This window comes from Chiloscyllium plagiosum, chromosome 33 (assembly GCF_004010195.1).
Source record: "Chiloscyllium plagiosum isolate BGI_BamShark_2017 chromosome 33, ASM401019v2, whole genome shotgun sequence".
Taxonomy (NCBI): Eukaryota; Metazoa; Chordata; class Chondrichthyes; order Orectolobiformes; family Hemiscylliidae; genus Chiloscyllium; species Chiloscyllium plagiosum.
Genome location: NC_057742.1, coordinates 9,622,498 through 9,637,216, shown reverse-complemented (window position 1 = coordinate 9,637,216; position 14,719 = coordinate 9,622,498). Strand labels below are relative to the sequence as shown.

General features: G+C 43.5%; 1 protein-coding gene across 2 annotated transcripts in view; it reads left to right on the top strand.

The window, feature by feature from the left end:
* The window catches only part of LOC122539812 (oxysterol-binding protein-related protein 7-like), a 93,767-nt gene that overhangs the window by 33,757 nt on the left and 45,291 nt on the right, over positions 1-14,719 (top strand). For both annotated transcript variants that reach the window (XM_043674875.1, XM_043674876.1), the window contains exons 2-8: positions 1,700-1,903; positions 4,478-4,600; positions 7,182-7,235; positions 7,339-7,452; positions 9,594-9,764; positions 11,214-11,346; positions 12,909-13,012. In XM_043674875.1, coding sequence (XP_043530810.1) covers positions 1,805-1,903; positions 4,478-4,600; positions 7,182-7,235; positions 7,339-7,452; positions 9,594-9,764; positions 11,214-11,346; positions 12,909-13,012 — 798 coding nt within the window. In that variant the 5' untranslated portion in view covers positions 1,700-1,804. The remainder of the gene's footprint in view (positions 1-1,699; positions 1,904-4,477; positions 4,601-7,181; positions 7,236-7,338; positions 7,453-9,593; positions 9,765-11,213; positions 11,347-12,908; positions 13,013-14,719) is intronic.

The following is a 14,719-nucleotide window of genomic DNA, read 5'->3' as shown; positions in this document are numbered from 1 at the left end:
AACGTATGTGGGGGGTTCCTGGACTAGGGGGGATAGAACAGTGTTAAGGTAGTTGGAGATGAGTTCAGTGGGGCAGGAGCATGCTGAGACAATGGGTCGGCCAGGGTGGTCAGGCTTGTGGATCTTGGGAAGGAGGTAGAACCGGGCAGTGCGGGGTTCCCGGACTATGAAGTTGGAAGCTGTGGGTGGGAGATCTCCTGAGGTGATGAGGTTCTGTATGGGCTGAGAGATGATGGATTGGTGGTGGGGGGTGGGGTCATGGTCGAGGGGGCAGTAGGAAGAGGTGTCCTCGAGTTGGCATTTGTGTCCGTGTTGTATCGAGCAGAGTCAGCCTGGACAGCATGTGGGGATGGAAACCAGCCTGATATTATACTCATTAACTATGACATCCAGAAGCATCTTCCATTTTCCTTCCACAAATTCTCTGCTTGCCCTTCCTGAAGCTGTTTGTACCTATTTCTCTCATAGTTCTGTGCCTCAATATCTCCATCAGTTGCTGTTTGTGTCAGTAGAACATCAGGCAACAAATCATTTCACAAATGATACTGGGGGATAATAACCAAAAGACTTGCTTTAATGAAGGTTGTGTATATCCCATTAACAACTGGAATGCCTGCTACTATACCCTGTGCTGCCTGGGCAAATGTCAGTGAACTGTGCCCTGTTGTACTGTGCATCCCTCACAACTGCTTTGGAAACAACTGAAGTCCTATCACCTAGATCCTTGCAACCAATTGCTACATCTGTCGATATGGACCACCCTGCAACCTAGTCTAGGAAATAAGTGTCTAACTCACTGCATTATCCAGACCTTTTTAGCTGTCAGCTTGCTTTGAATTCAACATAAACTACCTTGAACAAACCTAATGATAGTAGTACTGCATCAGCATTTCATACTGTCATGTAATTACTGTTCGTTTTAACCTCCAGCATTCAGTAGCTGGTTTGGTATGAACATGCTGGGACGTTTTTCTATAGAAGGGGAGAGCCTGATGGATAATGGAATAGCTGGAACTCTAAGATGTTTCCAATAGTGGGAGAGATCACAACAAGGCATGGTGACTCAGTGGTTAGCACTGCTGCCTCACAGTACCAGGGAGCCAGGTTTGATTCCAGCCTCGGGCGACTGTCTGTGTGGAGTTAGCACATTCTCGCCGTGTCTGCGTGGGTTTCCTCCGGGTGGTCCGGTTTCCTCCCACAATCACAAAAGATGTGTAGGTCAGGTGAATTGGCCATGCTAAATTGCCCGTAGTGTTAGGGTAGGGGAATGGGTCTGGGTGGGTTACTCTTCGGAGGGTCAGTGTGGACTTGTTGGGCTGAAGGGCTTGTTTCCATACTGTAGGGAATCTAATCTAATCTAATCTAAATGTAGGATAATTACTAATAAATTCAAGATTGAGTTTAGGAGGCTGTGTGTGAAACCATGAGAATATGAAACGTGCTGTTGTAGAAAGTGATTGGGTAAATAGTGATTGCGAGTTAATGGACAAGGGAATAGAACCATGAAGAGAATGGGAGTAGATCATGTAGTACATAAACACTGGGCAGAATAGTTTGTGTCTGTGTAAGCTCTTTGTAGGTTAAGAACACAAGCTGAGGACATTCCAGCAAAATGTAGTTCGTTGCCTTTTGCTTCCAAGGCAAGTGTTGGAATAAATCTTGACTGGTTTTGTTTTTGTTTTTTTTTAATTTTACTTAGGAATTGACTGCATCTAAATGTATGAACATGAACCGAGTGCAACCTCTCCAAGTGTCTTTAGTCTGTGGGTGCTAGATTGTGTGGGTGTTTGAATGCCAAGCAGCCATGAATGGTGATGACAAGGTGTTCCCTCCTCCCCAAAAAACATCCACTTTGACGAGAAGCAGCAGCAATGCCTCATCGAAACCCACCAACACTCGACAGGTAAGGTGGTCTCTTAACCTTCCTGTACCCTTTTATTCTTCCAGGAAGTAAGCTCGATGGGCCGAAGAACGTTTTTTTTTCTTCAGTGCCGTCGACCTCCATGACTGAGATGTATCTTTGTTTATTTGATGTGGATGCATTTTTTGACTTTTCGGACAAAAAGAAAAAAGCAAAAAACTAGTTGCTGTAAATAGAAACTGAAAATGTTTGAGCTACAAAATCTGAAAAGAGATCAGCGGTTAAACGGTTGGATGAGGAACTTTTCGCCTGAATTTATTTCTAGTAAAGATTTTCTACTTGAAATGCTAAGTGATCTCTCTGGTTTATGATAACCCTATCTCCAGCGTTTTCTCTAAATATTGATTCTTTGAACTTATGAAAACATTTTGTAATAGTGTTTATTTCCATTTCATTACCTATGATCACAGTGTGAAGGATTGGGCTAGTTTAACTCATTGTTATTGGAACGATTTGGATTGTAGGATAGAGGACATGCAAATGTTGGATGCTGATGGATATGTGCACTCTTATTCTAGTGCAGTATGTTGCCTTTTTGGATTGGAGGTATAATTAGAATTGAACCTATTGCTTGTTCTCCAAAGGAGAGATGGTAACATATAGGTAACGTCACTGGACCTACAAACCTAAGGACCAGACTAAATGCTGGGGTCATTGGTTCAAATCCCACCACAGTAACTGGTGGAATTTTTAAGCCGATCTGGAGTTTAAAGTTGATCCCTGTCATCGAGATGTGTAGCATGGAAACAGACCCTTCAGTCCAACCCATCCATGCCGACCAGATATCCCAACCCAATCTAGTCCCACCTGCCAGCACCCGGTCCATATCCCTGAAAAGACTTTGTCTATTTATCCTATCCATGCCCCTCATAATTTTGTAAACCTCTATAAGGTCACCCCTCAGCCTCCGACGCTCCAGGGAAAACAGCCCCAGCCTGTTCAGCCTCTCCCTATAGCTCAAATCCTCCAACCCTGGCAACATCTTTGTAAATCTTTTCTGAACCCTTTCAAGTTTCACAACGTCTTTCCGATAAGAAGAGACCAGAATTGCACGCCACCTTCCAACAGTCACAGTGAACACAAAAGCATCAATTGTTGTAAAAACCTCGTCTGGTTCAGTCATGCTGTTTTGGAGAAGGAAATGGATTGTCCTGACCTGGCCCACATATGACTCCACACCAACAGCAATGCAATGGATTCTTAATTATCCTCTGAAACGGCTGAGTGAGCTAATCATGTCAGCGGCACTCATATCTCACAAAGGAATTCTTCTGTAAGAATGGGGCTTTGCTGCAAATGTGGTAACTGATGGGCTCCCACAGCAATGTCTATCTCTCGAAGACAAATGTGGAATGAGGTCTAGAGGGCGTCTTGAGTTGCAGTGGCAGTGAAGCTACATCTGAGCCAGGAGGTCTGTGTTCTGGTCCCACCACCTCCAGAGGTGTGTAATAACAGCTCTGAACAGGTTGGTTAGAAAAGAACTAGAATGAGGTTCACTCTGTGCTTGGGCAAAAGTAAGGACTGCAGATGCTGGCGATCAGAGTCTAGATTAGAGTGGTGTTGGAAAAGCACAGCAGGTGAGGCTGCATCCGAGGAGCAGGAGAATCGATGTTTTGGGCAAAAACCCTTGCAGAAACCACTCTAATCTTGACTCTGTGCTCAGTTTGTAGAGGCTTCAATTTCTCTTAATTATGGCTCAGTGGTTAGCACTGCTGCCTCACTGTACCAGGAACCCGGGTTCAATTCCCACCCTCAAGTGACTGTCTGTCTGTGTGGAGTTTGTACATTCTGCCCATGTCTGCGTGGGTTTCCTCCTACTGTCCAAAGATGTGCAGGTTAGGGTGGATTGGCCATGTTAAATTGCCAATAGTGTCCAGGGACATGTAGGTTAGGTGGATTAAAGTAAAGAAATGCAGGGTTACAGTGATGGGGTGGGTGGGGGGGGGAGGTGTTGCGTGTGGGGGCTGGGATGTTCATTGGATTGTAGGTGCGAACACGATGGGTAGAATGGCCCACTTCCGCAATGTAGCGATTCTATGATGATTCAGTGGGATGTACCTTTCTTTATCTCCAGTGTTAGGGTAGGACTGAGCAGCAGATAAATGGCCCAATGGTTCTGTCCAGAATGGGAAGGTTTTACTGTTGGACTTGGGGTGATACCAGTGTTTGGGTGTGTGTGCAGCAATGAAGAATGTTAGTAACTGCTCAGCCAGGGGAACATCACAGCAGTAGCTGCAGGCCCATTAGGAAAGCCTGCCTGCATTTGTTAGTGTTCACTTTCCACAGCATTGTTTATATAGCAGATACTTACCAGCTTGTTTAAATTCCTGTGTCATTGAAACATTCTCGGAAGCTAGTTTGTTGGTTTAAATTTCAGCCCAGTAAACACTGCCAATCTTGATTGAATTTTTTTTTTGTTTTATTCAGTTGATGAAGAAATTCTTGAAATAGGAGGAAATGAAGCAGTCGAGGCTTTCAGGCGGGTTAGGGAAATGTACCAAAAGTAACGTGCCAACCATTGTCTCCCACCAACTATTGTTTTCTCTTCTGGCTCAGAACTCTGAGAACTGGGAGGTGATGGAGGAGCCACTGGGTAACAGTCGTGCATCTCTGGATCTAGAGAGGCAAGAAGGATACCTGCTGAAGAAGAGGAAATGGCCTCTGAAAGGCTGGCATAAGGTTTGTGTCAATGTTTTTCTTCCAAAGGGTTTTCTGCTAAACTCTTTAGTCCTCATCTACCTACTTCAGGTTTTAAAATTTGAGCTGTTCTCACACTCTCGTCACTAGGTTATGTTCTTGCTCTCGTCAGTAAGACTATGATTTCTGGTCAGTCTCCAATGTTCTGCTCCCATAAACGTGAGGTCGTCCAAAAATCTGCTTTCCATGTTGATACTCACAGTAAGTCTTCATCACCTCTGAGCTCACTGGCACCCAGTTAATCAATGTGCCAAGTTTATAAAACTCATCCTTAACTTTGACTCCTTTCCTGTGTTCCTTCACCTCCACAGTTCTCAGATATTTGCACGCATCTCACGCTGATGCCTTGAACATTTTGATTTTAGTTGTTACACCATTTGGTGATCATGCCTTCAGGGGCCTAAAGCGCTTAACTGGAATTCCCTCCCTCCACATCTCTACCCCTTGTTCCTCTTTTTAAGACACTCCTTAGAACCAACCTCTTTGACAAAGCTTTGGATTATCAACTCTAAAATTTGACACCAGGCCATGTAAGAAAATATTAATGTCACTCCTGCAAAATGCCTTAGAGCATTTTATTACGGTAACATTGCTATAGGTGCATGCAGTGACAGTAGTAACCTGGGCTCGAGGTTTCTCTAATGCTAGTGATAGCAAAGCAATACTGAAGGGATTATTTTTTTGGTGGAATTTCTCTTCCAGCCTTTTTCATCAGTTCATTGTAGTATGGTTCTTTAATATTGCAGATGGGGATCAGTCAAACTCCTGGGAGAGTAGTTACAAGTGAACATCTGTGATGGGTTTTGCTTTGAATCTACCAAATGCAAATTAGACTGCATCACTTTAGCCAATGAGCTGCCCCTATCCCCCTTCTCCTGTGCACTGTTATTTTACATTTTAATTTTCTTTTTGTAAAATCCTGCTGTTCAGGATATCTTTAGCAATCAGAAAAGAAGCTCATTGAGAAACAGACTCTTCATTGTGGCTCTTCAGTCCAACCAGTCTGTGCTGGACATAATCCCAAACTAAACTAATCCTGCCAACTTGGCCCATCTCTCTCCAAACATTTCTTTTTCATGTACTTATCTAAATATCTCTCAACCGTTTTAACTGTAACAGTATCCACCACTTCTTGTGAAGTTAATTTCACACACAACCCACTCTGTGTTTTAAAAAATATATGCCCCCATGTCTTTTTTTTTTAAATCTTCTCTGGCCTTCAATATGTGCCCTAGTCTTAATCCTCCACCCGAGGGAAAAGACACCTGCCATTCACCTTGTCTGTACCCCTCGTGATTTTATAAATTTCTATAAGTTTCTACACACTAGTGAAAGAGAAGTCCCAGCCTATTCAGCCTCTCCATATAACTCACTCACTTTTGGGGAGTTGTGAACTGTACTGAAGAGGATCTTCCTTCCGCCTCTATGCCATGCACACCGATTGAAGGTCACACAGGCAGACTGATTGATTCAATCAATGACCAATGTACTGCATTGTGAAGCGAGACCGGGAAATATCCAGCTTTTATCTCTAAGTTGGCTGTCTTCAGCTGGACCAAGAGCTGGAGTTGAATGTGACTAATTAGGACCAGGAGTAGGATCACTGGAGCCCTCCTGTCTGCTTCACTCTCTAATATGCTCATGGTTAATCTCTCTCTGGGTTTAATTCCTTTCTGCCCTTTCCACGCATTCCTTGATTCCTGTAAATCGAGTCAGAGATGTACAGCACAGAAACAGACCCTTCAGTCCAACTTGTCTGTGCTGACCAGATGTCTTGACCTAATCTAGTCCCATTTGCCAGCATTTGGCCCATATTCCTCTCAACCCTTCCATTCCTATTTATATACCCATCCAGATGAATTTGCTGTAATTGTACCAGCCTCCACCACTTCCTCTGGCAGCTCACTCCATACGTGCACCACACTGTGCGGAAAAAGTTGTTCCTTAGGTCCCTTTATATATCTTTCCCTCTCACCCTAAACCTATGCTCTCTAGTTCTGGACTCCCCCACCTCAGGGAAAAGACCTTGTCCATTTACCCTATCTCGTCCGCAGTCCTCTGGATCTAGAGAGTTCTGTAAATGAACTCCTTTGAGTGAAGTAAAATTCCTCGATAATCAACAACATATCCAGAGTCTGTGCCCAAATGTTTCAAATTTCCCCAAGCAATGTGTCAATTTCTCAGCATCCATCCTATCGAAATGCTTCAGAATCCTAAATGTTGCTATAATTAGTCTCTGTGCTCCTGCAGTAAAGGAGCTGGGGTCCTATCTCAGGCAAGTATGGAGGGAAGAAGTGGGATGCCCAGGAGAAATTAGTTTGTGAATCCTGCTGAACGTGACATGAGTGAGACTAAGGTTGGGTTTGGCTATGATGCATCCCACAGTGCAATAGCTGATCATTTGCTGATTGTCTAGTTGCACAATGTTCAAGTGGGTGAGATGTATGGATGGCTGAAATTATTTGAGAGGCAATACTCCGCTAAGCGTTACCCCCTTTGGTCAAGAAAATCGGAATAAAAAAGTTTGTGTATATTAGCAGTTTTCTTTTGTTGCCTTTTTCAGAGGTATTTTATCTTGGAAAAGGGCATTCTTAAGTATGCCAAGACTCAGCAAGATGTAAGTGACTCTTCATTTGTGTGATTGCTACAGTGGAATTCATCTGAAATAACTTAGAACCGTGTAGGCATTTATAGCCATAACTCTCTTGTTAACGTCACAGATACTGAGAGGGAAACTCCGTGGCTCGATCAACATTGGGCTCTCCGTGATGTCCATCAACAAGAAATCCAAACGCATTGACTTAGATGCAGAGGAGAACCTCTATCATCTAAAGGTAAATAATAATTGTTTTAAACTGCTAAGGCTCTGTGTGTACATAAACTTGTTGGAATTTGAAAGGTTTTGTCTTAGTATTTATACTTGGAACGTGAGCATTGCTGACAAGGCCATCATTCGTTTCACTCTCCTTGAGCAGAGACTTTCCTGATATTCCTGTTAAATTGGACTTTGACCCTACCGCACAGACTTTTTATAAGGGTGCAAGCATTGGCATTTAAAATTATTTTTTTCCAGAATGTTGACATTGCAGGCTCGGCCAGGATTCATTGCTTATCTGTAATTGTTCACAGGGCAGTTAAGAATAAATGACATTGGAGTTGATCTTGAATCACATGCAGGTCAGATAGGGTAAGGATGGTAGATTTCCTTCTCGGAAGATATAGTGAACCAGCTGGGATTTTACTCCAGTTGAAAATCATTACATATTCACCACTGAGATCAACTTTAATAAAAATCTATAATAAATTTCTGTGGTGGGATTCAAATTGTCTCTCCGACAATAGCCAGGTGTTCTGGATCGTTAGCCCATTGACATTATCACTACACCACTGTTTCCTCTTTTATCATTTAGTTTTAAAACCTGTCCCACTAACCACTTGAATCCCCTTTCATTGGGAACAGTTTCTCTAACTATCATATCAAAGACAGTTGAAAGTTGCCTGTCATCAGCCTAAGAGTGAAGGAAATAATGCTCAGGTACCAAGTAAGTAAACCCGGACAAAAATTGAATGAAAATGTATGAAATTTGAAAGCAGATGAAATGAAAAATAAAAGTGCCTACGGTGCAACTTTTTCCTTGCCCTTATGACCAGAAGGATACATCGAAAATCAAAAAGGTTATTGTAAACTATTTTAAAACCTCCACCTTGAACATTGAGTTCTGTTCTGGACCACCAAGTTTCAAGAGGAATACCAAAGTTTTGGAGTGGTACAGGAGAGATTCACCAGATTGGTACCAATGATGAGAGACTTTGATTACATAGAGAGACTGAAGAAGCTGGGGCTGCTTTTCTGAGCAGTGAAGGTTGCAAGGAGGTTCTGTAGAAACGTTCAGAATCATTAAAGGTTTTGGGAGCGGAAACCAGGAGAAACTACTTCCAGCGACCGAATAGTTAGTGTCTGAAGGATTGAGATTTGAGGTCATTGGCAAAAGTACAGGAGTCAATCTTATACACACCCTTTACACAGGCAGACACCATAAAATAGGTTAAGGACAAAGAGGACAAATTGGAACGACAGTTCAGTAGTCTTTGTTCCCACGTTCTGTTGTTGAAATGATCCTATGACAATGCTGTTGGCCAACATGTTTCAATTTTGTCTTTCTCCAGGTGCTTCCGCCAGTTGGTAAGAGACACCAAGTGGTGGTTCTCTTTAAAGTCTTTAACTGATGAGTCAATGTCATAGTTTATAGCAACTGTTTCACAAAAGATAAAACTGTTTCCTTTATGGTTTAAAGTGAGGTTTGACTGCAGAGAATAGAAAGACTACTCGCAAACTGGGGAAGTACTGAACAGTTCTCTCTGTAACTTGTTCCCAGCTCCAAATTGTTCAGTTACCTGAGAACCAATCACACAATTGTTGGCAAGCAAATAAAAGTCTGTCATTGATAACTGGTCACTAGTCCATAGATCAATCGACTTGTTGCTAGCAACCCATCTGCTCTTGATCATCCACAAACCACCTTCAATTACTGCTTGTTCAGACAGTTGTTTACACAACGTTTGAGGGGGGTGTCTGGTTATTTACTTTCAAAACTGCAGCCACTTGTTCAAACAATTCTTTTTGTTTAAAAATGGCTCTTTCTCATTTTGTTCCATAATCTTTAACAGCACAAAAATAAAACAGCATTATTACAACAATCCGATCTGTATAAACTATGACCTATAAGTGAAAGTAAGGGTGACTCAGTGGAGCGATTACAGTACTTGGTGTATAGCTATATTTGACTCGCTGTGTAGCTTTCTGTATTTGTTCAGTAGCAGTGATGGAGTTTCCTTGAGGAAGCCCAAAGGAGCAAAGCAGCTGGGTTTTTAATTCTTGTGTTATACCCCTCGAGTGAACCTTGAGTTATCAATGAACTCTCAGGGGTGGGAGTAATGAAACTAATAAACGTGATATTGTTTTATGTTGTTGCAGGTAAAATCTCAGGAGGTCTTCAGTACCTGGGTGTCCAAACTCTGCTATCACCGACTGTTCCAGAAAGGTGACCCCATTAAACTTCCATACGGAGCGAACGGATTTAACTTTTCCATCTCTCCGACAGCAGAATTCCTGTCAGCCAGTACTGTTTTACCTCTGTGCAGCAAGGTACGTCATTGCCATGTAGCGGTATATCCATTTCCATGGGAAGGTCATCTTCCATTTCTCATTTTGGACTCGTTCCTAGAGCTCAATCGTAGCCTAATGTGGAAATCCTGCTCTGGGACGTGCTTTTCTGAAACACCTGAAGACTAAAGACACCTGGATTGGCTTGTGCTGGTTTTGGGGATGGAGGGAGGGGAGAGAATGTGTTCGACTGGGGGAAGAGAGGTCAGTCTGAGGGACCAAGAAACTCCACCCTCTCCTTTCTTAATGGTGCTCAGCTAAGACCAGCTTTAACTCTCACATAGCCTGTGCACAAAATAAAATGGAAACTTTGTTGTAAACAGTTTGTTTTGTAAGAAGCAGGCCATTTGAGCCACCTGCTGCTCCATTCAGCAGAAATAATTTCTGTACCGTTTAAAAGATTCCTTCAAACCCATATCGTGACTAAGCCTTTACATGCTTCTGTCCAGCCCCACCCCTCCCCCGCCTTGACCCCTAAGTTCCAACTTAATATTTAATTTCTGTCTGAATTCAAAACTTCAGCTGTTTCTGCTGGATTTGAGCACGATCCCCGGCTAGGCTTGTTCACTGTTTTGTAAATTTGCTAACAAATATGACTTAGAGGTGCTGGTGTTGGACTGGGGTGGACAAACTTGAAACAAAGATATGAGTTACCTTTTGCTGTGACAGACAATAGTTAACCAACCTCACTTAAAAGGAAAATTAATGTTATCAAAAAACTGTTTGACTTACAACATTACAGCATTGCAATTGATGTTGGAAACATTAATTCCGACATTACAATTGATGTAGCAGCTGAAGTTTTAAAGGAGCATTGGAACTTCCCAAGATTGTAAAAAATACTTTATAGAACGCAGAACTCTGCTTGATCCGCACCTCTACTGCCATCTTAAACAGTCACTCCCTCCATTGTTGATGCAGAAGCGGCAGCAGCGTGTGCCATCCACAAGGTGCACTATGGCAATATCGTCCTGCCCCACAACCTTGAGGGACAAGGGCAGCAGCTGATAAATGGGAGCATCACCAGCTGAGAGATCTCCTCCAGGTCTCTCACTGTGCTGATTTGGAGTGGACTGCTGTTCTTTCACTGTTGCTGGATAAAAGTCCTGGAAATCCCTTCCTAACAGCTCTGTACTGACTTGATGCACTGCAACAGGTCAAAATCACAGCTTACTGCCTCCTCAAGGCAATTGGGTTTCGACAATGTGTACTCTGGCTTTCTCCCATCACTGCCAGAATGCTGCTATCTCACACTTCACCTGGGTGAGGCGCCAGGAAGCTAACAACACAACTAGTCCAACATTTCTCAATCGTATGATTGTGTTAGTATCTGAGCTGGTGATGCAGCCCAGTTATTTAAAAGAAAAAAGTCTTCTCTGTTGTCAGTGCTCTGTTTCTGTGGAGCCAATATCATCTTAATTAATTGTTTAGGTGCAGAAGAGTGGCTCCTTCAGTGGAGATTTGTTTAAAGATGACAATCAGCTTCCTTCAGTCCCTGTAACTGGACAGGCAGTGACGGCACCGTGGTTACAGCAGTCTGAAGAATGGGATCAGTGTGCTAAAGGTAATTTTGTGTGTGTAGCGTGTCTCTCGGAATGAGGATGGCGCTTGGCTCTGGCAATAACGTGTGTGGCATCTTTTTCATGTGGGAAGCTGTTGTGCTGCAGCTATCACAAACTGGCTGACCAGGAAACTGTGCCACTTTCCAGGGGTTTATTGGAATGACTGAGAGCTTGATCATCCATCCACTCACTGCCACATAATGAACGTACTGTGGCCATCCAGCTCTGAGTGGAGAACCTGGAGTTTCTGGCCCACAGGACCTCCAGTTTTCTTTGACATCAGCCTGTTCATACGTCCAATGTTCTTTTGTAGATGATCTATGTTGTAATTGGCAGCAGATATCTCGGGATATCTCTTCAGACTAAATCAATTCTGCATCTTTTTTGGAATTGATTCCTAAAGAGGAACAGCGATTAGTTCATAAGCTCTGAGAAAATGCTTTTTCCTCATTCAGTGCCCCTCAATCAGTGCATTAAGCTCTCAGCTATAACTGAATGTGTTAAGTATGAGCTGGTCTCTTGCAGAAACAGAATGGGTTCAGTTCCCTTCACTTCGTCTCTGCCCATGTTTGTTTATTGGACAGTGTACTCATGGTGAGCATAGGCATTAGAACAGAGAACAATACAGTGCGGAACAGGCCCTTCGGCTCTCGATGTTGCGCTGACCTGTGAACTAATCTCAGCCCATCCCCCTACATTATCCCATCATCATCCATATGCTTATCCAAGGACTGTGTTTAAATGCCCCAAATATGACTGAGTTAACTACATTCGCAGGCAGGGCATTCCACGCCCTTACCACGTTCCTGAGTAAAGAACCTGCCTCTAAGTTCTGTCTTAAATCTGTCACCCCTCAACTTGTGGCTATGCCCCCCTCATACAGGCAGATGTCATCATCCGAGGCAAAAGACTCTCACTGTCCACCCTATCTAACCGTCTGATGCAATCAAATAACCTACTGATTTCAGCTGGACTCGTTCGAGAAGATTGACAATAAGTGTATTTATATCACAACTTAAATGTAATTAAACAGTTGGCTGGTTCTTCCCATGAGTGTTAGGAGGCATTTCAGTCACTGTATGAGGCATTGTTTGGGCAGGTGACCAGAACAGCTAAGATTGGCCTTAGAGGAGAGAGAGAGGCTGTGATATGAATGGAAATTTCAGAGCCTTGGAGCCTGGTCACCTACCTACCAGTGACAGTGATTAAAATTGGGAATGTTCAAGGAACAGAACTGGATGAGTGCAGGACACCTGAGTCCTGGGGCTAGTGATAACATGGTGTGAGGACTTGAAAATGAGGATTAAACCACTTAAGACGAATGCCAGCGCTCTCAAAAACCTACTTGAGAGTCATTTAGTGTCTTCGGGGGGGGGCAGAAGTCAGTCAGAGGTGAAAGGAAAAGCCAAAGTAAAGCATTTATCCATCCAATATCAGATCTCAAAGTGGGAACAAGAAAGAACATTTTTGATTCCTTGGGCTTTCAACATGAGTCTTTGGGGACAAGTGCTCATACACAGCGTATTCACCTTGTTTACAAATCTTGTGTTCTGAAACCTTTTAGATCTTGGTGAATGTCAATCCAATCTGGGAGAGTTGAATAAACTCCTGCAGAGGCTGGAGGTGGTGGACCGAGTTCACTCAGCACCCATCATTGGTGATGCTCAGGTATGACACTAATGACATTGCACAGATATGAGCCTCTGAAAGTTGAGTCTCACTTGCCTGCACCCTGGTTCACTGGATACATCCAGCGTGTGATTGGTAGGTTGTGGCACATGTTGGGGGTGAAGCCAGTGCTTGAAGGGTTGGGTTGTTTAGGTGGGTTGGTTGAAAGTTTGAGAGTTCTGTCCGTCGACTTGGTTTCACCTCTGTCTGCTCTCAATGTGCTCAGTGCCATCCCGAATGACCCTCCTGTTTTTGTCACTCTCCACTCGGAGTTCTGCGAGTCGGTGGATCAGGGCAGACCACATCAGGTGAAAGGTGGCTAGGTATTGCTGGATAAACCAACATCTGTTGTCCATCCTTTATTGCCAAGCCTGTGGGAAAGTGATAGGGAGTTGCTTTCTTGGGCTTGTGCCGCCCAGTCAGCAGTGCCCACATTTCATGAATGAATTTTTTTTTGGTGTAGAGAATACAAGGGAGAGAGCAGTTACTCTTATGAATGAGGTATTGTGTTGTGCTGTGGTGTCGGTATCTGTGAGTAAGGAGCCAAAGATTGGATATGTGTGAAAAATTGCAATCGCATTTAAAAATGGAAACTTAAATATTGAATGGTTTGACTCTAATAACTGACAGGGAAAGCAAAAGTATGGAGTTGATGTTCACGTGCAGTAATTATTTAAACACTTTTTTAAAAAGCCATTAGTTTTGAGCAGTTTAGTTTATGGACATTTTGTGTTTTCAATGCAAGGAATATGCTTCCCTCAGCAGTAACAGATGTAAAAACCATAATCTGGGTGAAAGATTTGAGTTTCTTTCAAACATAAAGACAGGAAGGTTCTAGGTCCCAGCCTGTATAGAGTAAGCTGATCTCCAGAATTGATTTAATTGAATGGCAGAGCAGGTTTGAGGGTTCTTATGCAAACATGTTAAATTTACCTGTGTCCCAGGCACAGGAGGGATAATTAACCAGTGATTCCTCTTCTAATCACTCAATGAAGGGTTCAGAAAAGATTTACAAGGATGTTGCCAGGGTTGGAGGATTTGAGCTATAAGGAGAGGCTGAACAGGCTGGGGCTGTTTTCCCTGGAGCGTCGGAGGCTGAGGGGTGACCTTATAGAGGTTTACAAAATCATGAGGGGCATGGATAGGATAAATAGACAAGGTCCTTTCCCTGGGGTGGGAGAGTCCAGAATTAGAGGGCATAGGTTTAGGGTGAGAGGGGAAAGATATATAAGAGACGTAATGGGCAACTTTTTCACACAAACGGCGCTATGCTTGTGGAATGAGCTGCCAGAGAAAGTGGTGGAGGCTGGTACAATTGCAATATTTGAAGGGGTTGAACTCCAGAAGGTTGTAAACTACCTAGTTTTGAAGATGAGATGTTCCACCAGTTTGCAGAGGATATATTTGCAGACATTATAAACTGACCGACTCCCACAGCTACCTAGACTACACCTCCTCCCACCCTGCCCCGTGTAAAAACGCCATCCCATATTCCCAATTCCTTCGTCTCTGCCGCATCTGCTCCCAGGAGGACCAGTTCCAATACCGTACAACCCAGATGCCCTCCTTCTTCAAAGATCGCAATTTCCCCCCAGACGTGGTCGACGATACTCTCCACCGCATCTCCTCTACTTCCCGCTCCTCCGCCCTTGAGCCCCGCCCCTCCAATCGCCACCAGGACAGAACCCCACTGGTCCTCACCTACCA